Source organism: Halichoerus grypus, chromosome 1 (genome assembly GCF_964656455.1).
Source record: "Halichoerus grypus chromosome 1, mHalGry1.hap1.1, whole genome shotgun sequence".
In the NCBI taxonomy this organism is placed as follows: domain Eukaryota; kingdom Metazoa; phylum Chordata; class Mammalia; order Carnivora; family Phocidae; genus Halichoerus; species Halichoerus grypus.
Window position 1 is genome coordinate 207,548,138 of NC_135712.1, and position 26,682 is coordinate 207,574,819.

The window sequence follows — 26,682 nt, forward strand, 5'->3', positions numbered from 1 at the left end:
CCGCTCCACCTAGCCCAGTACCAATGGGCAGAGTGTCCCAGGAAACCCTGTCTGCCCCTCTGCCAAGACCCCACCAGGGGTGGGCCACATGGGGTCTGAGTCCCACCTCCTTACAGCCCCAATCTGCTGAGCTCAGCCCTGGATGAAAGAAAGAACTCACTTACTCTGTGATACTCTCACCAGCTCCGTCACATTCCAGACCCCGGAAGTCACAAAACAGTCCTGGAAACTTAAGTGCCCTGAAGAGGGGAAAGGACAAGTGAGTGAGTCAGGCAAGGCTAGGAGGGGCTGCCTGCCTGTTTCCCCGAAGCTCTCCCCACTCTTGCTTTGACTCCCTCCCTCCCAAGCCTCACATTCCAGACACAGGCTGGCCCTCAGGGGCCCTCATGTCTACACAGAAGAGTGAGTATGCTTCAGGTGAGCCCCCACCCCTTGGGACGTCAGCTGAAGTTTGGTTGAGGAACGGCTGGGTAAAGGAGAAGAAATGGAGGGAGAGCGAAGGCCAGGTTGGCCAGGGTGGGAGGGCAGGTGGGGGCAGGGCAGGCCACAGAGGCTAGGCATGGGCCAGCGGGAGTTGGGGGGCACTGACCGTTGGGCAGTGGTTTGATGTCCGCATCTCCTTGCTGGTTTGAACTATCTGATTGTCCGGATTCTGCAGGAGACACAAAGGGGAGAATGGGTCAAGATCAAAGTGCGCCCCACACACCAGCCAAGCAGCTGCCCCTCCAGCCCTGTAAACACCTTCACAGCACCCTCTCCTCGGAGGGGAGGAGCCTAGGGAGACCCGAAGAGAGGAGGACGTGCATCCTACGGACACTGGAGCCAGATCCTGCTCCGTGGTGGGGTGTCCTGGGCACTGCGGGGCGGCTGGCAGCAGCGCTGGCCTCCGCACACTAGATGCCAGCAGCACCCAGGTCTTGACAGCCAACACCGTCCGCAGACACTGCCCAACGTGCCTAGCAGTAAAGTCGCCCCTGGGTGAGCAGCAATGGCTGAGAATCAGCGCGAGGATGGTACCCACGAGAGAAGCCAGTGACCATCTCTTTGCACAGCTGGGATGAACCCAAGGGTCCCCCATCCTCCACTCGACTCAGGCTCCCAGCGGAGCAGCCCCTTCCTCCTCTCACTTCATTAATTACAGCCATTCCTGTCAGCCCGAACCCCCCCACCTCACCTTTATGCTTACAGGCAGCGCCTGGCAACACGGAGGGGGAGGTTTGCCCTGGCGCCGTCGCCCGCTCTGTGCCAGCCTGTCTGGGCTGTCTCATGCCCCAGTGCCACAGCTGCTCAGAGGGAGCCCCGAGACAAGGGCCCATTGTGCGGTGGGAGCTCACAGAGGGCTGGGGCAGGGTGGAGTGTGTGTGTGAATATTTTGCTGAGCTTGGGAAAGCCCCCCCACCCCCGCCCCCCAGGTCCTCAAAGCTTTGTGTGCCAGGGGCACAATGGGGACCTCCAGAATGCCTGCCCAGGCATGACAGCTGGCGAGAGGATGGCAGAGGGGGGCCAGGGCAGGTTGTGGGGCAGGAGGAAGGCTAGGCATTTGGTAAAGAATCGGCTGCTCACAAGGGGACAACATGGGGGTGGCATCGGAAAACTGCGCCCTGGTATTGGCCAAGGCTCTGCCCGACTCTTTGACCCTGCCTCCTGAGTCTCACCCGCCACCCCAAGGTCAGCCTACCGACCGGAGAGTCCACCCCTCACTGGCCTCACAGCCAAGCTGCTCACATTGGGGAGTGACCAGCAAGGAAGCTCCTAAAGAACAACGAGACGGGGGCCCAAGAGATTGCGGCAAAGTGCCCTGTGGCCACTAGGCCACTCAGGAGGGATGGAAGAGTGATGGATGAGGGGGGCTGGTAAGAAGAACAGCATCCCTCTGGGAGCGAGGGCCCAGGCTTCGCTCAGGCCAAGTTTTTGGCCACCTGCCTTGATGTGACCAGTGAGAAAGGACAGGTTGCCTACAGGACAGTTTCAGTCCCCACTTTCCCCATTCTTTACCTTGTTTAGTTTTATTAAGTCCAAATAAATAAATAAATAAATAAAATCTTGTCACAAATCAAGAAAACAAGTTTATAAGGAAAATGCTAATGATGGCCCCTCAGCCCCTCCAATTTGGGGTGCAGCCTGCCACACCTCCCTTTGTGTTCACCGCTGTGGTGTGTTTGGGGATGGTGAATCCTACCCCAGGCCACCTCTTTGCTACCGGCACTCTCCGCTCTGGAGAGAATCTACAGGACCTCCTCCCATGCTCCCAGGAGGGCACCCTCTCTGTGCCACAGTGTCTTGTGGGTATGAGTTTTGTCATTCTCTTGCCCTGGCCTATTCCTGGCTATCTAGGTCTGATTCAACCCCCCTGCCAGTCCAAGAAGGAGCAGGTGAGGGGCTGAGGTACTGGGTGGTCCACTCTAGGACCTCCCTAGACCCGGGGTGCCCCGAGCCTGCTTCATCTCCCAGGGCTGCCCTCTCCTCCATTCAAAACTTAGGAAGGGCAGAGCCACAGGCCCAGCGTGTGGAGCCCATTGAGGGGCACATGCTCCGGGCTCTGCTGCCCAGGGGCCCCTGCTACTGACCCCACCCATCCTGGGACCAACTCAGTCCCCACCAGCCTTCCAGGTTTGGGTCCGTGGAGTTGCGGGAGCCAGAGGAGTCCACCCAGGGGTGTAGTCCCAGGCCCCCTGAACGCGGCCAGGTGGAGACAGAAAGCTGCGCGCACGCGCACATCCAGCGCAAGGACAGAAAGGCGAGAGAGAACCCGACAAAGAGATGGAGGTGGGCCAGCGACTACGGCAGAGACAAATGGGGCTCCAGGAGAGCGCGATAGACAGGAAATCCTTCTAAACCAGGATACTGTCCCGAAACGTTATTGCTGTTATTACTATTAGCTTGATGTAAAGGAGCCAGCGGGAGCGAGGATCCAGCGCGGGCGAGGCCCGCTGCCACGCGCCTCCAGGCGCTGCTGGCAGCCATTTTAGCCCTTGGCAGCCATCTTACGGCTGGCGGCCCAGCCAGCGTCCCCACAATGCCACCCCCGCCGGCCCCCGGCATGCTCAGCTCAGCTCCAGGACAAAAGGCAGAAACGCTGGAAATCTGGACCCAGGCTCGGAGGCTCAGGAGCCAGCCCTGCAGCAGGGGCAGCTCCAGCCAGGGCCCCACCGCCCTGCTCTAGCAGCACCCCCTTCACCCTCGCGGCCGGCACCCAGCAGAAGGGGAAGGGAGGGTTAAAGCTGGGGCCCTGGGGACACCATGGTCCGCTCAAAGGCACTGAAGCCCCCATAGGCCAGTCGCAGGCCCTGGGGCTCAACTAGGACCCCTGCCCTGACAGGACAGTAAGGGACATGATGGGGGCAGGCCCTTGTCCACCCAGTGGACAGACGGGGCAGGGGCCTGGCAGGAGCCCATACAGCAGCTGCAGGGCCAAACAGCCACCGGGCCCTGGTGGACAGGCTTCTAGGGAGGGTGAGGAGACCACTGCCCCCCGCCCCCAGGGGAGAGAGCCAGCCAGCCAGCTTTCTTGGGCTCTTTGGGGAGCTGTGCCCCAAGGTCCGGGCCTACCCTAGACAGCCCTCTGGGAGCAGAGGCTGCACCACAGGCTAGCACACCAGGGAGCATGACACCCCAGCATCTTGACCCCTTTCCCTGTTGAGCTCCCTGGGGGAGGGGATAACCCCAGGCCTCAGGACAGACAGGAGGAAGGTCCCTTTATGACACCCCTCCCCACGCCCCGCCTCATGGCTGCTCAGCTTTTATCTGGCAGAATGGGGCTTATCAGAGCCACCAGCTGAACAAACATACAAATCCACGGTTAGTGAGAAAAAACCCTCTGCCTGAACTCTTTATCTCCTGTTCACAGGCCCCACGCACTGCCCCCTGCCAACAGCACAGGAGGAGACCTGACTGCTGCACAGCGGGGGCTCCTCTCTCCGCTGTCCCCCACCCCCCTCGCCTCCGACCCAGAACAGGGTGGCTCTCCCCTGGCAGTCCCTGCCGGCGGGTTTGCATGAGTAAGTTGCAGCCACATGGGAGCCCCCCTCCAGTGTCTGCTTTCTCGCCAGGGATAATGGGCCAGCTGGTGGCCTGTGGGCCAGTGGAGGGGCAGGGACAGTGTTGGCTAGCACAAGGCAGACAGGTGCCCAGCTCCATCTTTTATCCTCCCCCCACACCCTCCCCTGGCCCACGCCCCTGAGGCTGTCACTCTGATTCCCCAGCCTTCCAGGGCCACATCCTCTAGAAGCCTCTCTGGCCTCGGCTCTCTTCAGCCTGGTTGCCAGAGCGGTGGGGACCCTAAGTGCACACCCCCGGTTCAGGGCCACCCTAAGGTCAGCAGAGCAACCCTAACCCCCCTGCCTGCACCTCTCTTCAGAGACTACTGCTGCCTTCACACCCTAGAGACTGGAGATGGGAAAGAGCAGCCAGGGGCACTGCTACCGCCCTTTGGCCCTGACACCACTCAACCTTTCCCTCTATCCTGGCCCTGAGGACCAGAGAGCATCTTCCCTGGTTTTAAGCTTCCTCGCATGAGGCCCATCTAATATAGCCTCCTAAAAACAGTCAGCCACTGTGTCCGATGCCTGGGCTTGATGCCCTGGGCAGACAGGTATCAGGGTCCCTGAGCCCGGGCCAGGTTTGGGGATGGAGAGGAGCTCAGAGCCCACAGCTTATTCTCCATGCTCTCGGTGGTTAGGCCGGCTCATGTCACCCACAGGAGCATGCTCTGCTGACTGCCCTCTGCGTGGCACCTGGGCTACTCATGTGATCCACACCTCAAAGGCAGAGGCCACCTGCCCGCAGTGCCTGAGGACCCTGGCCACTATGGAGGCTTCTGGAAGGGAGGGCTATGCAAGGGCAGGTGACAGATCTGGACTCTGTCTCAGCATGGCTTCTGGGTCTGTTCATCTGCACACATATCATCAGTCACCCCCGCCCTCCCGGCATCGATGGCCTGTGGCCTTCTGCAGTATCCAGACCCGGGCCAAACTCAGCCAACTGTTGGCAGTGTGGGCCCCTCTTCCTTAGGTTCCTCCATATCCCCTGAAATAGCCACAAAGCTCCCCCACCCCCCACCCCCAGTACTGCCTTTCTCAACCCTGCACCAGTTCCACCTTCTCAGTCCTTGAAGCCCCCCTACTTGCTTTATTGAGCTCTTCACCTTTCCCTTTGGAATCCCATTTCTGGTCTCATTTTTCTCTCTTGGCTCCACACTCCTCTCTCTGTCCTTCCTTCTCCTTCACGTTCCCTTTCTCAGGCTCTCTTTCCTCTCCCAACCATGCCTGTTTCTGTGTGTGTGTGTGTGTGTGTGTGTGTGTGTGTGTGTGTCCAGAAGGGCTCTGCCTCTTCATGGGAGCTCTGGAGGGGGAGCTCCAGCAGCCAGGAGGAGCCCAGTGTTGCACACGAACCCCAACTGACAGCATGTTATATATATGTATGTATATTTCCAGTCACAGACGGGCAGATATTTATGGCTCCCACTAGGTAAAGGAGGAATTCCTGCTTGCTGCAGGGAACGCTCTGCCTCGGCTCCCACCCGAAACAAACTCTCTCTGTGAAAGGGGCCACATGTAACTTGCTGGCCGGCTGCCTCCACGCACATCACTGAGAGAGTGAGTTCTTAGGTGGCCAAGAGGAGCGGAAAGACCCAGCTCAACCACACCCACACGTGCATACACTTGGGCGAGCACAGTCAAACACGCACGCATTTGGACATACCACTAGCAATTTCCTGCCGTCCCACAGGGGTAAAATGAGATGATGCATTCAGAGCTGCGGTCCCACTGTGCACTGCATGCTCAGTGCTTAGCACTGGGCCAAAGAGGTACCCGCCTCTAGCTCTGCTGGACCACTGACCTCTGGGGGCTATAGAGGACAGCCCCCAGAGTTCTCCATTTGCTTGCCCTTCCCCAGGCTCTCTCCCGGTCTGAGATTCAAGAAGCAGGGTGGGGGTGTGCTCTGTTCCGGGGGTGCTGTCCTCTGAAGGGCTGATGCAATTCAGGAGCTGATCCTGGCACTCCCCAGGGTGGCACTCCCCTCCCCCTACCTGTCTCCCCCCTCTTCTGTGATTCCGGAGCATCCAGGGCACTGGAAATCCAATCTCAAGGGGAGCCAGAGGCCTGGCCTGCAGCAATCAGAGCTGGAGAATGTAACTATTGTGCCTCTTGAAACCTAAGTCTGAGAATCTGAGACACCCTGAGGAGGGGAGCAGTGGACGGATGGGGGGCTAGGGAGACAGGTCACAGAGGGGTTCTCCCCATCTCTGCAAACAGGCGACTTGGGACTGAGGAAGTCCTTGAGAGTGCAGGGCAGCCAGAGGGCAAAGAGGGGAGGGGCTCAACCTCGGCCAGGCCCAGGGAGCTTCTAGGATCTTTCCTTCCCTCTTTCCACTCTGCAGTCCACCCCCATGAGCCAGCCAGCTTGTGCGTGTGCACACAAGCCCTGGAGCCATCCTGAGGTTTATCCGCCTTCTGTTGTCCCTAGAACCCCACATGGTGGGAGACAGGAGCATGACCAGGAAGCACAGCCCTGAAGATATGGGCAGGGGTACGGCTGGGGGCATGATGGGCACACATGTTCCACACCCCCCATTACCTTCATCTCTCCTTTCTTCATTCCCCCTCCACTCATGGACCTGAAGGGGCTTGAGCCTGTACCTTGAGTCACCTGTGCAGGGGAGGCAAGTTGAGTGCCAGGGAAAAGGCCCAGTCACATCTGCATAGACCTGCTCTAGACCTGCTCTGGCTGCCCCTGGGGGTGGCCTGAGCTCAAGAAGGCCATGAAGGGAGGGTGGGGCAGGGACAACAGCTCAGGCCACAGGGAACGTGTGGATGGGACCTTCCACTCTCAGCCCCTGGCCCTGGTGGCACTACCTTTCCCACCTCAACCCACGCTACGTCCACCAGCACCATCTGTGGTCCTCCAGGAATGAGGGCCAGATCTGGCTGCCGCAGGGCTCACTGCCCAGCAGTGCGACTGCCGGAAGGGAGAAGGCAAGTCAGTGGGCTCATCTGGTGCCCAGGAGACCAGCAGAATGGGCTCCAAAGGCCGTGCTCAGGCAAACAGCCCTGGTGCCTCCAGGGTGCTCCCCTGGTGTGAGCTGCTCAGCGTTCTCTGCCCTGTACCTGATGGGAGAACCTTCCTTAGCACTGCCTCCAGCCCAGGAAGAACGAGAGATGGGGCCCGGTCACTGGAGCCCTGGGGGAACCAGGGGCCCAGGTGGTCATCCCCATGAGACGACAAACAGTGGCCAAAATGGGGGAGAGAAGGAGGGTTGCACCCTCGTGCAGAGCACAACACCTAGCAGGTGGATGGAGGGAAAAAGCCCAGTCAGCCTGTTAGGGGCCTCTCCCAGTCCGGCCCAGCAGTTAAGCAGTTAACTCCCAGCAGTTAAGTCTGGCAGCCCTGGGAGATGAGGATGGACATGCAGGCTCCTTCTGGGTCTGCCCTTTGCAGGGAACCCAGCACCAACCCCCAGCACTTCAGACATCAGTGATCCATGGCTCTCTGTGAACAAGCAGACCCCAGGCCTTGCAGTAACACCATCTGGGATGTTCCAGAGGTGCCCAGGGGGTAGGAAGTCCCATCAGATCAGAATTCCCATCAGACAGGGATTGGAGGTGAAGCAGCTGCTACTGAAGGAGGCAAAGGGAGGGACCTTTGGGGAGACGGAGGGAGGCAGGAGCTCCGCACCCCAGGCCCCGGCCCACCTCTGCCTGGAGCCTGCCCTTGGCCACTCTAAAGGAGGCCTCACCCCAGAACAGAGAGGGTGAAGGGGGCACACCAAGGGCAGTGGGGGATGGAGGTGGACAGCCAGCAATGGTGGAAAGAGGCTTCCCTTGGTTCACGTCCAGGCTCCAGAACCTACCAGCCAAGTGACCTTGGTCAAGTTCTGAGCTGTTTCCTCCTCTGTAAAATGCAGATGCCACCCACCACCTAGGGCTCTTGGGTGAGGAATAAATGAGAAAACAGGTATAAGGTGCTTAGCCCAGGGCCCGACTCATAGATGTCACCTGTCCTTCCATCTGGACCACCATTTCCCTTCAACGCCATTAGCTGAAACTCTACTCCTCCTTCTCCCGCTCTGCTCAAAGGCTGCCTCAGTGAGAGAAGTGTGGCTAACCCTCAGCTCCCCCCCGCCACAGGGGTGCATACTCATTATGACACATTAAGTATGCCCTAGATTACTATTTTTTGGTGTCTCGCCCCAGAGAACATGGCCAGCAAGCTGAGGGTCTCCCTGAGGGTCTGGCCCATTACCATCTGCAAAAAGGGGCAGACAGGTTTCCCTGGACATAAAAGAGCAGGATGCCTTCTACAGGTGTGTCCCTCTCCAAAGTCAGTGGTTACAGTAAATGACCTTGGGATGGTTACCATATTGGAAATAGTGGGGGAGAGGCAATGAAAGGGAAGGCCAGGGGATGGGTAAGGCCAAAAGAGAAGGGGGAGAAAAAGCTTTTGCCCCTAGATTCTGAGGGTGCTTGGCCCTGGGCCCTGCCTGTCCTAGCCCAGCGCTAAGGATACAGAGAGCTGAGGACACCAGAAGCAGCGGTGCTGGCCCCACGGGTGGCCAGCCGCCTCCCCCAGAGTGCCAGCTGGTGCCACAATGCAGCCAGCAGCTGGAGCCGATGTTCCCAAGAGGGCCTGGGGCCAAGGAGTCATATAATAGCTGGGTCCATAAAAGGGGCCCCCACCCCTAAAGCTTCTGTCCCGTCCTGAACCTGATAGAAACTGACAGTGGAGAATGCCCTCCATACCCAGCATGCCAAGAAAAGATGGGCCCTGCAGAGGGGGTGCCCCCATCCAGTCTAGGGGCATGCAGAGCTGCTCCCCAACCCCTACCCGCTTTCTGTTTCCAGCACTGCCCTTTCTGACCCTTTGAGCTGCCCAGGCCAGGCCTGGCCAGACAACTGCCCCCACCTCCAGCTGCTCTTAGGACTATTAATAGTGTCCCCACCTCCCAGGGTCAGGCCTCACCCTCCCCCCATCGCCCAAATACACTTGTCCTTGGTCTAATTACTTGTAAAAGGCACAGAGTCCTCCAGGCACTAACGCCAACCAGGGATGAGAAGGGGCGTTGCAGAAGTTCTGGAGGCCACCTGAGGACATGCCTGGCACAACTCAGAGTTTGGGAAAAGGAGGGAAGGAATCAGTGAACCCCAGAACAAGAGAATGACAAAAAGACAAAATGAAAACTAAGAGAGAGGGAGAGGCCAAGAGAGAAAATCAGAACCAAAGCAAAGTGGTTCAAAGCAAGAGGGCTGAAATAGAAAGAATCAGAGAAGGAGAAGGTTCCAACAGGGAGGAAAAAGGGAAGAAAGCAAAGGGAGAGAAAGGGAAGACAGAGGAAGTGACTTCTTAACAAACAAACAAAAGAAACAGAAGGGGAGAAAACTTCCCTAAAAATACTCAGGAGTGGCTTCATAAGCACAGCTGGGCCGCATCCAGCTGCCGGCACCTGATGGGGGACACTCATCAGGGTGAGGGACTGGAGAGGCCCCAAGTCAAGGAGCCTCAACCCATATACCTTTGCAATGTTCTGGGGAAGGGAGGTGGGGGGCAAAGATGAGGAGGCAGAAAAGCAACAACCGACCAGGAAAAGAAAGTGGGAGGAGTCCCCACAGAGAGCAAAGTCACTCTCAGCCCTGGGCAGGGGAAAGCTCCCACACGTGGAGCCCCCTTGCTTACAGGAAGAGGGTCAGGCTGGCCAGAAGATGGGGGGGATAGGAGAACATCAGGGCTCCCTGGCCTCCTTGCGTTCCAGGTTACCTCTCTCTTTCTGGCCATGAGCAGAGTCTTACCCCCACCTTGCCTCCCGCTGACCCCTCTCCTTAGGAGAATCCAGGGGGCCTGGGGAAGGAGAACCCACCTAGGTGAGAGCAGGCCAAGGCCACTTGCCTCCCATCCTCAGGTGCTCTAATTTCCTCAGCCCCCTAAGGGGCAGCACCTGACACCCAGGCTGGTGTCTCTAAAGGAGCCTCCTCTACCAGGGAGGCCTTCTCGGGAGAGACATACTTGGGCCCATGGAAGAGCAACGAACACAAACACATGCCATAATCAAATGTCCAAGTGGAGAACTTCTGCCTGGAGGCTGGAAGCCAAGTAGCCTTTCCTTCAAATCCCATCCACACTGGGAGCCTCTGGCTGGGCCAGGGCTGGGGGACTGGGACCCTGGCTCTGGAGGGCTCAAGAGCCCCAAGGACTTGGCCACCAGGCCTCCCAGAGCAGGGGGTCCCAGACTGGGAACACCCCACTAGAGCATCAGTCCTCTGGAGTCAAGGCCTGTCAGTGTTTTGTTCACTACTGTAACCTGCAGTTGAAGAGGATAACGAGATTCTAAATAGATCCTTCTAGATCCTTCTTCCAACTGTGGCTACACTGACCACCCAAGGGACAAAAGTACCAGGTGGCTGGCACCTTCCCCTTATAAAGAAGAGAACATTTTTCCTGCAGGTCCATCCTCGACACTCAACGCCCAAGGAATTGATGTGGAAACCCCAGTACCACTAATTCTGCAAAGCCCAGCTGGGCCGGGACTGCAGGACTGGACACACGGATCCCCATGCCTGAGGGCTGGACTGACCAGAGAAAGGATGCAGAGTCTCCCCGTGGAGGGCAGGGCAGGGGAGCACTCTTGCAAGCTTGCTCAGCTCCCCACCCTCCCCCCACCCCCAAAGACCTTACAGCAGCCACTGCCCAGAGCTACCCAGACAAGACATGAAGAATTTGGGCCTCTGACTCCAAATCTCCAACTTACAGCACTGAAAGCCCAGGCTGGGCTGAAAAACTGTGTAGGCAGGTAGCCTCCTGAGGGGATGAGATGGCTCTGGGTGTCAGAAGGAGCCCTGGGCCTGGGATCCAAATCCTAGACCTGCTGTTATCAGGCACCCAGTGTGTCTCCCAGGCCTCCTCTCCATCCCAACACATGGCCGGCTTCCCTTAGACAGCACAGTGAGCCCTGAGCAGGAATTTTTACAGAGAAGAGGACAGGATAGTTTTATACGCTCTAAAGCGCCAAGCATACAATAAGGGAGGCATAGATGGGGCAAGGAGGTCTGCTTCCGGGACCCTACATTTCAGCTTTGCTGTGATCCTGAACAGCAGCTGAGGGGCATCTTCCAGAAGCTTGGACCTGCACTCAGTACTGTGGTGGGCCACCTGGTAGGAGGCAGCTACCCAGACTCAGGGCCGGGACAGTCTAAGCTGCTGAAGAGACCAAACGATACCGACCCTCCAGGTTGGCAGGTGCCACATCCGCCAGTGACAATGCCCTGAAGGACCAGAAGGGACTTTCCGGAGCAGCGGGGCCGCAGGGCTCGGGGCCGCACCCGCACGGACCGGCGCGCTGCATTCCCGGACGCTGTAGCTAGGTGGCGCAGCGAGTTAACACTAGCTGCCCTCCGCCGGCGGCGGCGGGGCCCGGGGCGGGGGCGGCGAACCTGCGCGCCGCCCGCCGGGGGCTCCAAGGGCCGGGGTTCCCTCTGCACGCCCCTGAGTCCTGAGCAGGAAGGAGGAGGCCCCGGGCAGACCCAGGCCACTCGAACCCCGGGCTGTGCTGCCCGAGGCGGCGACTCTCGTTGGTGCCGTTGCCGCTGCCAAGCACATCCCGTGATGTGATGTGAGGGCCGAGCTTCCCGTTCTCATTGATTAGGAACAGCTTGCGGTGCGGGGGCCGGATGGAAGGGGGCCGGGGAATGGGCGAGCGAGGAGGAGCGGGGAGGGGGGGGCGCTGCCAGGTGCATGGCTGTGGGGGTTAACCAGTGAGCCCGGGCCCACCCTGCGCAGCGCCCAGTGGCTCTCGGTCCCTACCTGCCTCCCCCAGAGCGGGGCTGCTCTGGGTGTGGGCGAGTCTGCGGCCGCGTGACCCCACGACTGTTCCCGACACTCCCACGACGCCCAACCTTTTGGCAGCACAGACCTTCCCCTTGCACTTGATAAACGCTTGAAGAGGAAGATTTCCTCCCCGCCCCTCCCCCTCGCCCCTCTCAAAAAGTTAAAAATGGAGACTAAAGTCAGAGATCAGGAACCAAGGAGAGGGAGAGAAATGGAGAAAAGTCAAGGAGAAGAAGAAAACAACAGCGCTCTCTGCAGTGGCGGCAGCCGTCGGGCAGGCACACCCTCCCAGGCGGGTGTGGAGAAAGGCCCCTTTGTTCGTCAGGGAGGTTAGCCGAGGTGAGGCCTGCTCCCCCCACCCCCCCTCCCGACCCTGGACCGTGCAGATCGCTTCTCAGGGCTCCGCACTGGGTCTGGCGGCTTCTCTGGCCCCCCAATTCTTCTTCCACTCCTTCTGCCAGCCAGTGGAGTAGCCCAGTGGTGGAGGGTTTTGAGGTGGGGGGGGAAGCACTGCTCCCTACCCCCGGCCTTGTCCAAACACCAGGGGTCACACATATGGGGCGGGGTTGGGCTGGGCCCTCCAATGGGCCTTCTGGACGCTGGCACTACCAGCCATTAGCGCGATTAGCCCAGGCTGCTCTTAAGCTGAGGGGTTGTGGGGGGCAGATTCTGCACGCAGCAGGCCCCCCACAAAGGCATGGCCAGAGAGGGTGGCACATGCTAGAAGATGGCGCCCCAGGAGGCACAGGCTGGCTGACCACGCCCTTCCCGCCCACAGTGAGGCCCAGGGCATCTCCTGTACCCATTCTAGATAGAGGACCTTTCCAATAGCCTGGGGCTCTGGGCTAGAGGTGGCTCGTGCAGAGCTTCCTCAAAGTGAGGGCTGGGCTCTCGCACCGGGGTCATCCTCAGATGAGAGGCAGGGCCTGAGCTCCTTCTGTTCCCCAAGGAGGGGCTAGAATGGGGTTGTAAAGGGGGGACTGAGAACAGACCCACCTCCAGAGCCTGTCAAAGCAGAGGCTGCAGAGGGATCCTGGCAGCAGTGGGAGGGAAGAGACACTGAAAAGCATCCCCTATGCCCCGCAGCACACCCCCATCCCCTGTCCCACCGAACCGGCTCAGGTTGGGGAAGGGACCTGAGGGATGGCAATCCCCCAAGCACTGTGTGCCCTCTGCCCATGAGAGCAGGGGTGCAGCCTCCCCGGAGCCCTCAGGCCTCTCAGGCAGAGCTGGATGGCTTTACACTAGGCCAAGAAGTGCATCCCTTTTCCAACCAGCAGCACCCTCGACCTCCCAACCCATGCATGGGCAGCAGAAAACCTGGAATGAGGGACTGGCCTGGACTGGTCTGCTCCAGACAGTCCCCTGGCCTCATGCGTGGGGGATACCTGTTTTTCAGGAGGCCCCGGCCTCCTACCAGCAGTACCACAAAGCAAAGCAGTGAGAGAAGGGAGGAGGAGCATCATGTCGCTGACCTGGCCCTTCCCCGTCCTCCAGCTTGGAAAGTGGGGGACGGAAAGAGGGGAGAGGAGCAGCGGCAGCTGGAATCGCAGGGAGCCTCCTGTCCGGGGCTGAAACGGCTGTAAGAAGCTGCAGCTCAGATACACAATGTCCTGCCAAACCCCAGTCCTTTAATTCAATTAAGCATGGGACAGACTTCCCAGATTTTTCTGTGTGTGTGAGTGCATGTGAAAACCCTGATGTGTGTGAATCCCGGGAGCTGTGAGCATGTGTGCACGCATGTGGATGTGTGAATCCTGATGGGGGAAGAGGAAGATGAAAGGATGCAAATGTTGGGGGAGGAGAGAGGTGGGGCAGGATGGCTCCTGGAGAGAGAGGGTAGGTGTCTAAATCTTCTTGGAGGGCCGAATTCCAGACCAGGGTTCTCAACCCCTACCCCATGGACCATTCTCTGTGGTGGGGCCGTCCTGCGCACTGCAGGATTTGAGCATCTCTGGCCTCCACCCACTAGATGCCAGTAGCATCACGCCCCCTCAGTTGTGAGAACTAAAAATGTCTCCGCCATTGCCAAATGTCCCCTGGGGGAAGAATCAGCCTGGTGGGACCCACCGCTCTGGGGCACAAGATACAAACCGAGACTCGAGGCTCATGTATTTACTACCGGTGCCTTGCCTCACCTCTCCCCCTTTGGGCTTAAATCCCAGTCGCTTGGCTTCCCAAGTGTCTCAGGTTGGCTTTTTTTTTTTTTCCCTGAGATATTCTCCCCACCTTACGAATCTGGCCAGAGCCTGACAGCGACTGGGAAATGACTTAGCCCCCACCTCCAACAGGGGAAGGGAAAGCTGTCATGGTTAAAGTCATGAGCCAAAGTCATGCCCTGGGCCAGACCTGCAGCCTGAGCTCAACATCGCTGAGGGGGGGGGGGCGGAGCCCACAGGAGAGGTGGGGACTTGCCTGGGGCCTCTGGCAAGGTACCCTGCTCAGCCCCTGGAGGCCAGCAGAAATCAATGCACAACCTCCTCACCATCCTACCCTAGCTGAGCCCTAGGTCAGGCCTAACCCAGACCAACTCCCCTCCCCTGTTCCTGGGGTCACCTGTGGCTGTCCTGGCAGGGGTGGGGGGACTCAGTTCCAGCAGCCCTTCTCCCCACAGGCCCAGGGTGCTTGCCTCTCTCCCTAGCCCTCCTGCAGCCTTGAACAGCCCCCTTCTGGGAGCAGAGCCAAAAAGATGGGAGAAGGATGTTTATAAGCGGCTAAAATGGAAAAGGAAAAAAGGGGGAGGTGGGGCAGAGAGGTCCGGGCCTCCAGGTAGTACAGACTGGGGACTCAGGTGGGGAGGGAAGGAGCGGGACCACCTCCCCAGTGAGCCAGACATCTAGCTAACCTGGCCAGGTGGTGTCCCCTGCCCCGCCCTGCTGGAGCACAACCTGGCGTAACAGTGTACACCCGCAGGGGTCTCTCACCCCACAGTGACTTGCCAAATGACAGTTTCTTGACACTCTTATCCCACCCCGGAGGATGCTGAGACACTACTGGTTTTAGCTTGCTTCCTCTGCTCAGCCCAAGAAAGGCAGAACCAAGGGAAGGGCTCAGGGCCCTGGGGGAGCCCAGGCTGGGGGTGTGGTGAAAGGAGCCAGGCTTGGCGGGAGCGAAAGCCGAGTCCCCAGCTCGTAGGGCTCGGCACACAGCTAATGGGAGGCTGGCAGCGGCAAATTGTTGTTTACTTTTAATTAAGTAAACAATGTCGGCTTTCCGCCTCCTCCCCTGCCATCCCAGCCAGTAATTTGGGGGATGACAATGGGGTTGTTTCCTTCCTCCTGCCTTCTTCCCTCCCTCCAAGCACTCCTGCTCACTCCCTGCTCTGCACAGTCTTTACAACTTGCCAGTGCCGGGTGAGGCCCCACCCAGGGGGTTGGGGGCGCAGGAAGGTCCAGGGTGACCGGCTGCCTCTCTGGGGAGCAATCCCATGGTCAGGTTCACCTCAGGTGGCAAGGGCAGCTGAGCACTTCGATGTGGCCCATTCTCTCTCTCTCGGCCCCCACAAGCCTCCTCCCTAACCACCACGTCAAAAATCTAGGAAACAGGTGATCCCGAGTCTATAAGCAAAGCGGCAGCAGAGACCAGAGCCCCAGGTGAGGAAAGTATTTTCCCAGGAGTGGGATGGGTCTTTCCCATAGGTAACCAGAAGGTGGACCTTCTGGTTCACTGGGGCAGGGCAAGGGCACGCCCGAGGCTGGTTAATCCATGGGGCCAACTGGCAGCTGAATGGTAGTTACCAGCTTTCCTCAGAAGCAGGGCTGGCTTCGTGGCCTTGTTTCTGCTATTCCCGTAGGTGGTTCTCGGGAAAGGCCCGAGTGAGTAACAGAAGCAAGCCAAGCTGGCCTTTCACCGACTGGGTCCCCTAGCCTGGGGTGCAGGCACTGCCCCCCCCCCCCAAGTGCAGACACAGGCAGGAGGGGCGGGGCCCTAAGAATTCAGGAGAAGCTGAATTTCAAATTACTCCAGGTGGACAAACTTGCACACAGGACCTCTGTGGAAACAAAGCGCTCCTCACACCCTTCCTCAGTAAGCCTGTAATGTAAATGGGTCCACCTCTCTGAGAACCTCCACAGGCAGTGGGAGCTCCACAGATTCGGTGGAACTGGGCAGAAGGGAGAGGAGAATCTCTCAGTCCCCTCTCCCGCATCTGCCTCCCAAGGATCAAGCAGTAGGGTCCTGAGCCAAGCCTGGCCCTGGAGCTCACTGGAGTCCCCTCCTCCCCAAGAAGCAGAAGACTCTCTCCAAGGTGTTGGGGGGGGTTGGTTGAGTCGTGTGCAAGCCCCGCTCCTCCCCCTGCCCCGGGCTGCACCCCCACCTCCTTCCGAAGGGCGGGACTGCGGCAACAGAGTTGGCTCGGGCTGGATGCAATTTCAGCCGCAGAGCAGGGCTCCCTGGCTGGAAGCAATTTTCTCATTAGGACCCCAGGCCTGCCTGCCCGTTGGTTCTCAGCCCTCACTCCCCTTCTGCGAAACCGCACCCCACAGGCCTCCCCACAGACCACTCACACGCACAGGGAGCCACACGTGTACAAGTCAGAGGGGCGATCATGGGGTCACCACAGTGGGGCCGGGTGCAGGAGAGAGGTGCTGGCACAAAGCCATGGCTGGGGAGGCCCTAAGAGGAGGTCAGAGCTCCTCACCCACCTCCTAGCCGCCCACTTCAGGCCCCCAAACCCAGACGGCGGGCCCCTCCTTGCTGCTACAGGGAACCCGGAAGGGAGGCTGGGGGACCCTGAGCCCAGTGGAGCCTCAGGGCAGGTCTCCTCACATAACACTCCTGAGAGAGACCCGAGCACTCAGCCGTCTCCACGGCCCTTCTTGCTCAGCTGGGCCGGCAGCGAGCAGATGGGCTCTCGGGAGGCAGACCCCCTCCCCCAGCCCCGAGGCTGCTTCGAGTGGAGGGTGGTCTCGGGCGAGGGAGGGGAGCCGAGGCCCTGCGAGGGGCGGCTCCTTGCTCCACAGACACATGTGGTTGGACTTAAAAAGCTATTAGGGAGCGAGGCGCTGGCGGGAGTGCGGCCGGCCCTCGCACCAGAGAGGGGGAGGGCAGATGCCGAGGCGGTGAGCTCAGCACCTCTCGCCTCCTCCCTGTAGGGGCCCCAGGACTCCGGGAGGACTCGGGGGACCCTCACTCAACAGGAGAGGGGGGTAAGCCCTGGGGGAGGGCATGCAGGGCTGGGTCCTGGAGCAGATTCTGGGAAGAGCTGCTATCTGAGGACTCTAGGTCCGTGTCAGAGACCTCTGCAGGCAGGGGAGGTGGTGCTGGGCCTTGGCTGGGGCCCAGGAGAGCACAGACAGGTCCTCAGCCTTCCTTCAGCCTTCTTGGGGTGACAGCTGGCTGTAGGTCGCCTAAAGAGTATGTGTGTTTGGTGGGGCTGGGGAAGGGGGATTATTAGGAGAGCACGAGAGGGGAAGGGAAAAGTGGGCCCCACCCATCACGAGGCCAGAAAGAACCCGACGGAAAGTTCCCTAGAGCCGCCAGCTTGTAAAAAGCTTCTTTTCTTTCCAAATTATGAACATTTTTTTAACAAGGGGGGGCAGAGCAGCAATCTAGGACTTCATTAGGACCGTGTGTGACCATGAGTAACTGGTGACTGGAGGTGACAGGGGATGTATCCGCCGACTTTCCAAAGTGTTCTACTCCTAAAAGTCCAGCGGTCCCTCCTTGGGGCTCCCTGCCTTCACCCTCCCCAGGTCCCTTTATTCAGAGACCTAGCCCCTGCCCCGCCCCATTTCTCACCCAGACAGTGCACCCCAGAGCTGTTCCAGATTGAGGTGGGTGCCAGGAGGGGCAAGGGGGCACAGGAAGCAGGAAGGCCACTTGCTAAGGACCTAGCTCTGTCCCGGAGGAGGGGAAGGACTCCCCTAGGAGTAGGCCTTAGGTTCTGGGTCTCCCTCCCACAGGACTGTAGGAAACGTCCGGCTCAAGGCTCTAGAGACTCTCTGAGCTCCTTAGCCATCCACCAAAGTCACCACCAGCCCCCAACGCCCCACCCCGGGGTGCAGGTCCGAAGCGGGGAGCTCCAGTTACTTGGTGCAGCCACTGTGTGGCAGGCAGGAGCTGGGTGTTTGGGAGACATTTAATCTGCCCAACAGTCCCATGGGGTAGTTATTTTCCCCCATTTTCACCGATGAGAACATCAAGGCTCGGGGGAACTGGCTGGGATAGGTCAGAGCCAGGACGGATGGAATCTACTTGCTTCTGAGAGCTCCTCAGGCCCAGAGGCCGAGCTCCTCGGGCTCGGGCTCTCCCGTCTCAGCCCAGATCTGTTGACAGGAGGGATGGGAGCTGTGGGAGGACCCTGGGCAGGGCAGCAGAGAGGGGACTGCTCTGAGCCCCGAGGAGTTGGGCCAATGGGGGAGGAGCTGACCACTGAGCTGGGATCCATGCTCAGGAAACACGCAAAGAATGTGGCTGGCAGCAGGCCAGTGGGCCAGGACCACAAAGAGGCCTTTGTTTTAGGAGGTGTCCAGGGAGTGGATGGACAGAACGGCAGAGGTGGGGGCAGCATCCCTTATGGGTGCAACCGGGAGAGGACAGTGGTGTCTGCACTGTCCCCAGACACCACCCCCTCCTGTCTGTCCCCCCACCCCTGGCTCCAGCAGTAGTGGGTTCTCATATCAGGCCCCAGACTACAGGCGAGGGAGCCCTTGGGGCCAGGTTACCCCCTTCTCAGCTCCTGGGGGGATGTTCTGTCCCAAATTCAATCCTTATGAACCCCAGAAGTCACTTCCTTTGCAATGTGATGCTGCACTTCCTAGGAGCCCTACAGACATTATCCTCTGTTTCTGCCTCCCCACACAGGCTGGGGGTTTTCAGTGAGGACGGGGGGGGGGGGGGCTGTTGGGGATGGCAAAGCAGCCCCCTGACCTTCAGGTGGACTGTCTGAGGCACCAAAGTCACCCCGCTCCCCTAGTTTCCGTCCTTTTGCCGGGGGAGGCCTTAGAACACGCCCCTCCCTCAGCCCCGCAGTTGCAGGGTTTCTCTGGCCTCTTCTTGGCATCTGGAAAAGTTTGGGAAACTTAAAAAAAATTTTTTTTGAAGAGTTTGTCTATTTCTCCCCAGCCTTGCCAGGGAGCCACAGCCAAGAGGAAGAAGGAAAGGAGGGGTCTGGGGGAGTGGGGGACAGAATAGAAAGTCACAAGAGAATAAGAGCACTAAGGAAAGTGGGAGAATCCATGGGGTGCCCCACGAGCCAGCGTGACCCCAGCTGGATTTCCTGGGCCTACCAGCATCTCAGCCAGCAAGAAAGACCCCCGCAAAATGTTGTCAAGCCCACCCAAGCACACGAGGCCTTTGGTGGCCTCTCCCTGCTGGAGTCCCACCAGCACCCTGCTCAGCACGTCCTGGGGCCATCCCTGTCAGATGTGTGGGCACCCAGTGGAAGGGGCAGCCTGTGACTGTGGCCCCCACGGAAGGAGAGGTCGTGTTAAGATGGGCGACCAGGGGCAGTAACAACAGCTCAAAACAGGGACAAAGGACAAGGCAGGAGAACTCCAGCCCTGTGGGGTTTCTTCTTTCTGGGTTTCCATCTTGCTGTGATCAGGATGAGGGCAACATGGGAATACTGACTCCCAGGTGCCAGGGCCATACAGGACAATGACAAAGGTCAACGTCCCTGAGCCCAGCATTCTCCCTCCTCCAGTGTGTGTGTGTGTGTGTGTGTGTGTGTGAGAGAGAGAGAGAGAGAGAGAGAGAGAGAGTTGGGAGGCCCTGCAGCACAGAGCAATGGAGGCTGGCCTGAGACAGCCTAGGGTTCCATCAAGGGGTAGGGGTAAGGGCACGTTATAAGCAGAACTTTAGGCTCATTCCAAGAAAGGGGACACATGTGCCACACGACTGTTTCTCCGAGAGGACCCAGACTGTCTTGTCTAAGTCAGGAGGGTGGTCCCTCACCCTGACATGGCCCCCAGCAGTGTGGGTCAGGGGATGCTCCCTTGCATGACTCCCAAGAATACGTGGTGGGTCCCACCCGGCAGCCCCTGCAGTATCTTTTTCTTTCCTTTTTTTTTTTTTTTTTTTTAAAGTAATCTCTACACCCAACGTGGGGCTCAAACTCATGACCCCAAGATCAAGAGTCGAGTGCTCTACTGACTGAGCCAGGCTGGCACCCCAGCTCCCGCATTATCACCAGGTGACCCACCCCTGTGCTCTGGGAATACAGCAATTGCTCAGCGGGGGTTTGTGCCCCATCAGGAGGACTCCCATCTGAGCTTCCCACCGAGGTTGGCCAGAAGTTTGCCTCCTCAGTCTCCCAAGGATGGCTCCATCCCTGGAGATAAAGGTGCAGGTGGGGTTGGGGGGGGGCAGCCCGGAGGACCGGCAGCACTCGGGAACTAGCTGGAAATGCAGATGCCCTCGGGGCAGGCCCAAGGATCTGCGTCGTATCAAGCCCGCCAGGGGATTCTGATGGTGGCTCCGGTGTGAGAACCGCCGGCTAAGTGGGAGGATCCTGACTGGGATGGAAAATGGGCGGGGGGAGGAGTGCAGGTGGGGCGGGGGGGAGGGGGGGACATAAGGGCAGCACCACGTGGACGCGAGGACAGAGTGGAGAGCAAAGGAAAGACAGAAGGGAAGTGGTGGCAGACAGGAGGTGACCGTGGGCTGGAGGGGGTCTGCAGAGGAAGAAGAGAATCCCAGCAAGCAGGAAAGGGGGAGCAGGAGGCGGAGTGAAGTGGGGAGGGGGCGGTGCCGCGTAAGCTCCTTTCCGGCAGCCGCGCTCCCAGGAGCCACCCTGCCCCCTCCAGGCACCTGCTAAGGAGGCAGCTTGCCGGTTGTGTTTCTTTAACCCCTGGGGCCTGTTGACACAGATTAGTATCGCTGGTCAGGGGTCAATAGGGAAGGCTCTTGAGGTCAGGACCTGAACAACTGGAGTTGTAATGAGCCACGTGGGGAAGAGGCCCAGGGAGAGAAGAGGGCTGAGGAGGGAGGCGGAGGAGGAGGAGGGCCAGGCTTCGCCTAGGAAGCCAGAGAGTTGCCAGGAGCGGGGCCGCTAGGCGTCCAGCTTGCCAGGGGAACCTGCCCGAGTGTGGCTGGCTGACTAGAGCTAGACCCCCAGCTAGGAAAGGACGGGGTAGGATCCAGTGGGGGCGGGGGGGGGAAGACAAGAGGTGAAGGGTGGCCCTACCTGACTGCTGATTGAGGCAGACCCCCTCAGGTGCAGGCAGCATCCACCCTTCTCTTACCCTGAGTGAGTGCACCCCTACTCCTCCCTGGGCCTGCAGTGGGGTGGCTGGGGTGGTGCTGTGCCCCCTTTGCTGCCCACCCACCTGGGCCACCTGGCAGACCCTGGGTGGGGCTGGGGCAGGGGCCAGGCAATGTCATTTACACCCGGTGGGACCGCCTCAGTCCCACCTTCTGTGACGGGATCTGGGATCCAAGGCACAGCATCCACCCAAGTCTGGGGCAGCTGCCTCCTGGCTCCTCTGCTCGACCCCTGCCCTGGCCTGGGGAAGGTCCCAGGGTAAGAGGGTAAGAGGGGGAGTGGGGGGACACGGGGCGCTCGAGGCTAGCCGACAACACTGGGCCATGGAGGCCACTCTGGGACCACCTCTAGATGGGCTGGTTTGGATGGAAGGAGAGAACAACCCCTCTGTGCTTAGAGGAGGAGCGAGGAACAGTGAGAAACCGGGTCACATGTGACTTGCTGTTCACCTATTTGGGCAAAAGGGGGCTGGATTCCCTCCGAATCACCCCTGGGCTCCTGGACTCCTGTCCTCTGCGCTTCCTCCAATTGCTCCTGGGAGGCCACGGAGAAGCAAACGTGAGGGGGCCCAGAAGGCGATGGGAGGCACAGCGCAGGAGTACGTTCATGTGTGCGTCTGCGGGGACAGCCAGGTGGCTCACCTACAGCCCTGCGACAGGCAGGGAAAGTGCACACAGTGCCTTACTGTCCATCTAATCCGTTTACTATGTTTGTTAAGCACCTATTACCTGCCAAATGCCCATGAATACAGAACCAGAGAAGCTGCCCTGGGCAACGTCCCCTGCAGTTGGAAGCTGGGTACATAATGAATAAAATGCAGGGCCTCCCAAAGAAGGAGGGCCAGGCTCTGGGGAAGAAGTGAGGTAGGAGAAGGCTGCACCAAGTGGGAGGCGCGGTGAGAGCTGAGCTGGGGCTTGAACTCACAACCCCAAGATCAAGAGTTGCATGCTCTACTGACTGGGCCAGCCAGGTGTGAAAGATAGTAGTGTTTGGACAAAGGCGGAAAGAGAAAGGTCCATGGAGAGAAACAGGAACAGGAGAAGCTCAGAGGCAGGGACCAGCACAGCACGCTCAGGGCCGGCAGAGAGCTCCGTTTGCTGGAACACGGCGCCAGGGGGTGTGAGGGGAGATGATGCTGGAACCATCAGCAGAGGCTAGACTGAGAAATTCCGGGTGCCCAGCTAAGCAGGAGGCACCTCTGGGAGATGGTATGACCAGCTGCCCATTCGAGGGTGGTCACAAAACTCTACAGGAGAGAATAATTCCCCTCCTCGGGATATACTCAAGAGAATCAAAAACATACGTCCACGTAAACTACTTGTACACACATGTTCACAGCAGCACTGTTCACAATCGCCCCAAAGGGGAAACAACCCAAATGTCCATCAACAGAAGAATGGATTAAAGAGATGTGGTAGATCCACAGTGGAATACTATTTGGCCAGAAAAAGTAATGAAGTGATCCGCGCTGCAACATGGAGGAGCTCCAACGACAGGACGTTCAGTGAAAGAAGCTACGGATAAAAGGCTACACAAAAGTCTGACCCATTGATATGAAATGTCCAGAACAGGCAAATCCATGGAGACAGCAAGCTGACCAGTGGTTGCCAGGGGCTGGGAGGAAGGAGGAGTTGGGACCAACTGCTCATGGGTATGGGGTTTGGGCGGGAGTGATGAGAATGCTCTGGAACTAGACAGAGGTGGTGGCTGCACAACACTGAATGCACTAAATGCCACTGAATCGTACACTTTATTTTTTTTAAGATTTTATTTTTAAGTAACCTCTAACCCCACGTAGGGCTGGAACTCACAACCCCTGAGATCAAGAGCCACACACTCTTCCGACTGAGCCAGCCAGGCACCCCTGACTCGTGCACTTTAAAATAGTGACTTTTATTATGTGAATTATATCCCAATAAAAACCAAATCTGGAAGAGAGGAGAAGAAGCAGAATTTGGAAAGTAACAATGGTGGTGAAGAGGCAGGGATTGAGAGACACCATAGAGCCACGGTGATTCAGTTGTGCGGGCTCCCAAGCTTGGGTAGCTGGTGACAACCCCAACCAAGCCAGGAATGGAATGGATAGAAAAGGGAGGAGCAGGGAGTGTTGTGAGGTCACTATGGATACTCTATCAACTGGCTGTTGGCCCAGGAGCTGGAAAAGAGTTTGGAGAAATCAGTCCTGAGATGAGCCAGGGGGATCAGCGGTGGGGGGCAGATGTGTGTGGAGGGGCCAAGCCCCGGGCTGCCGCTCCCTACTGCATGGCCTCCAGCAAGGTTCTTCTGTCCATGGGGCTCCCAAGCATAACTCGAGGATTAGAACCGTGTGTAGTTCATGGGACTGTCGTGGGCTTCGGTGAGATGGGGCTCAGTGGCACTGACAGCTTCACCAATTATAAGGAGAGAAGAGGAGAGTGGGCAAACTCTGGGGAAACCAACCTTTACAAGGCAGACGGAGCCAGAGAACCTGGGCAAGGTAGCTGGAAAGAAAGGAGGCTGCATGCCACAGGGCAGAGAGGGGGCCAGTCTTACCATGGGTCCGGGGACCAACCAGACCACAGGCAATTGCAGATGGAAAGCCAGGCCTGAGAGAACAGGCCAAGTGGCAGGTTGTTGGGTCCTTGACTAAGGCACGAGGGATGTGTGGGCAGGACGGCTCTCATCCCCAGTGCCTCCTGATCCCGTGCTTCCACCCTCCTCGCCTGGAGCAACAGCCCTGCCCATGGTGCTGGGCCTGGAGCTCAACACATGGCACCACTCAATGGCTTCTGGCACCGAAGAGGAATTTATTTCCTGGACGAAGCAGCCAAAATCGTTCTGCACCTTTGTTGGCGAGCATGGTGCAGTCGGAGCCGACATTTTCTAACGGGGACGGGGAAGAGCAACTCAAAATGGATTCAGGGAGGGTGTCAGCTGAGGAGCAGCTGAAAGAGAGAGAGTATTCCGTGGTCTGGAAGGCTGATGGCGGGAAAACGGATGTGGCTGAGTTCGTAAAGTCAAGTCCACCAGGGTTTTTAGTGAGATTGCTGTAAGTCAAATCCTGGGATACGTAAGCCACCTGAAGCTTAAAAGGGGCCGATCTAAGGCAACAAGAAGTTTTAGTTAAAAAAAAAAAAAAAGGCAGACAAAGGGGGCTGGCTGCCTCAGTTGGTAGAGCATGCGACTCTCGGGCTCAGGGTCATGAGTTTGAGCCTCATGCTAGGGGTGGAGGTTACTTTTAAAAAAAATTTGGGGGGGCACCTGGGTGGCTCAGTCGTTAAGCGTCTGCCTTCAGCTCAGGTCATGATCCCGGGATCCTGGGATCCTGGGATCGAGCCCTGCGTCAGGCTCCCTGCTCGGTAGGAAGCCTGCTTCTCCCTCTCCCACGCCCCCTGCTTGTGTTCCCTCTCTCTCTGTAAAATAAATAAATAAAATCTTAAAAAAAATTTTTTTTAAATCAATCAATTAACTTAAAAAACAAACAAAAAAAGCACAGGGAGTGGCTTTGCAGACAATTACCTAAGAGACAGCCTCATGTCCAGGGAATAACGGGCTCCCATTTATGGGTGGAAGACCAACATTGTTCCAGAGAATCTAAGGTGACCAGCTGATGCTGGGCGGGAGGAATAGTTCCCTCCATGACCCAGCTCTCAGGGCCTCAGAGTCCCAGATCCCTGGATTTACAGGCCCACTGTCCCATCCCAACACTCTGAACAGCCAGCCCAGAACCATGGTGGTACACAGCGGCTTCTTTTCGGATGTTCTCCTTGGCCCTTAAAGGGTTTGGGCCTTGGGCCCTCTCCTGATCAGGGCTCGTGATTTAGGCCAAGACAATGTCCCAGAAGGAAGAGAACTGGGACCCCCAGAAGCCATCCGTCTCCTCTCTCCTCCTTCCCCTTCTCTTCCCTTTTTCTCTACTCCTGACACTCACACGCATGGGGATGTGCACAGACACAAAAAGACGCTCTAGTGCACAGGGATCCGTGTAGAATTAATGCCTCACAGCCTATTTACAGACATTTTACCAAACAAAACATCAACTCCCAATGTTTGACAGGAAGCCCCTCCCCTCTTGTCAGGAGTGATCCCTCCTAAAGGGGGTTCCCAGAGATGAGTAGCAAAAACCCCAGGAAGGGGAGAGGGAAGAAAAGGAGCGATTACGAGACGGGAGAAGGTAAAATTATAAGGTTGGAGCTGTCAAGGCAAAAAAAGGGAGGGGGGAGGCAAAGTGACTCCACTATTAGGGACTCGGTGTGAAACACAGAATTCACAACAGCCGAAAATCTTGGCGCTTTGTCTGCGGAATAACAGAGACTCGGTGACCAGAGGGCTGAGAGGGCATCAGAAGCCACTCTGCACACAGCCCGGCCCTGCTCACAAGCAGTGCGCATACCCTAAGACATGGGACTGAGTAGTGCCCACAGCCCCCTCGCTCAGCCCCGCAGGTCACTTCCTGCCGCACCTCCTATTCGACCATCCTGTCCTCTCTCCCAAGGAGCACCTTGCAGGGGACCAAAGCTGGAAAGGAAAAGTGGAAACAAGAGTGGAGGGGGGGAGCAGTGCTCCTCTCGTGGAGGAAGGCTTCCTGTGCCCATCTAGAAGGGAGCAAACTTGGGTTTACTGGTAAGGCCTCTGCGTGCTCTGCTCTGTGCCTCAGAGTAGCAGCTGGGCCAGATGTGCATTCTGGAGAAGCCAGGGTGTGTCTGATGTCCCTGCAAGATGGGAGCAGGAGGGCACAAAGCCCTTGCCATCCCTGCATGCCTTCCTCCCAACTCCTCCCACCCAGAGGGGCCTGTGAGGCTCCAACAGAGGGAGAAGGTCTGAGCGCCTCACTCCCAGGCACCTTGGGAGGCAATGAGGACATGGGCAGGCGGGCAGTGAGAAAGGGCAAGTGCCCCAATCTGTGTCCAGCTCTTGCTGCCAGAAAATGGGGGGAGGGGAATGGACAAAAACATCCACAGCCTGTGGTCCCCTGACACCCACCAGGGGTCACCACACTGGGGTTGTTGGCTTGGGATGCCTGCTCTCTCCCACTCCCACCTAGGGACAGACTTGCTGAGGTCTCCCATTGTAACACCAGGGAGTCCTCGGGGCCTTCCTCTGGTCTGACTTGCCCATTGCCATCCCTTTCCTCTGCTCTGTCCCGGGTTCCCCACCCTGACACCTCTGACATTGGGACAGGATCATTCTCTGCTCTGGGCGGCTATACTGTTCATGGTAGGACAGTTAGCAGCATCCCTGGCCTCAGCCCGCTAGATGCCAGTAGTGATACTCCCCCCTGGTAGTGACGACCAAAAATGTCTCCAGACATCATTGCCAGAAGTCCCCTGGGGATAGAATCTCTCTGTCTCTCTGTCTCTCTGTCTCTCTCTCACACACACACACACACACACACACAGACACACACACACCCCACTGAGAGCCTCTGTGCTCTATGATCACCTGTGTCCTCTGCTACGAGCAGGTCACACACGGCTCTGGGCTGACACAGACCAGGTGCTTCTGGGTGTCCACACAAATCTGTGGGGGGCTGGTGGCTGCGGAGCCCCTTCGGAACTTGTCAGCCCCCTCCTGACAAGTGCCACTGTGTCTATGCCTGCAAAGGCCTGTACCTTCAGCATGGGGCCCCTGAGGTCAGGGTGCCTGGGGGCCCTCCCCGTCCTCAGCCCTGTTAACTTCCTGTG

General features: G+C 58.3%; 1 protein-coding gene across 17 annotated transcripts in view; it reads right to left on the reverse strand.

Annotated features, from left to right (window-relative positions):
- The window catches only part of NFIX (nuclear factor I X), a 93,921-nt gene that overhangs the window by 19,848 nt on the left and 47,391 nt on the right, over positions 1 to 26,682 (reverse strand). For all 17 annotated transcript variants that reach the window (XM_036110796.2, XM_036110808.2, XM_078054853.1 and 14 more), the window contains 2 exons: positions 590 to 652; positions 165 to 239 (listed from right to left, as the gene is read on the reverse strand). In XM_036110796.2, the coding sequence (XP_035966689.1) occupies positions 165 to 239; positions 590 to 652 (138 nt within the window). The remainder of the gene's footprint in view (positions 1 to 164; positions 240 to 589; positions 653 to 26,682) is intronic.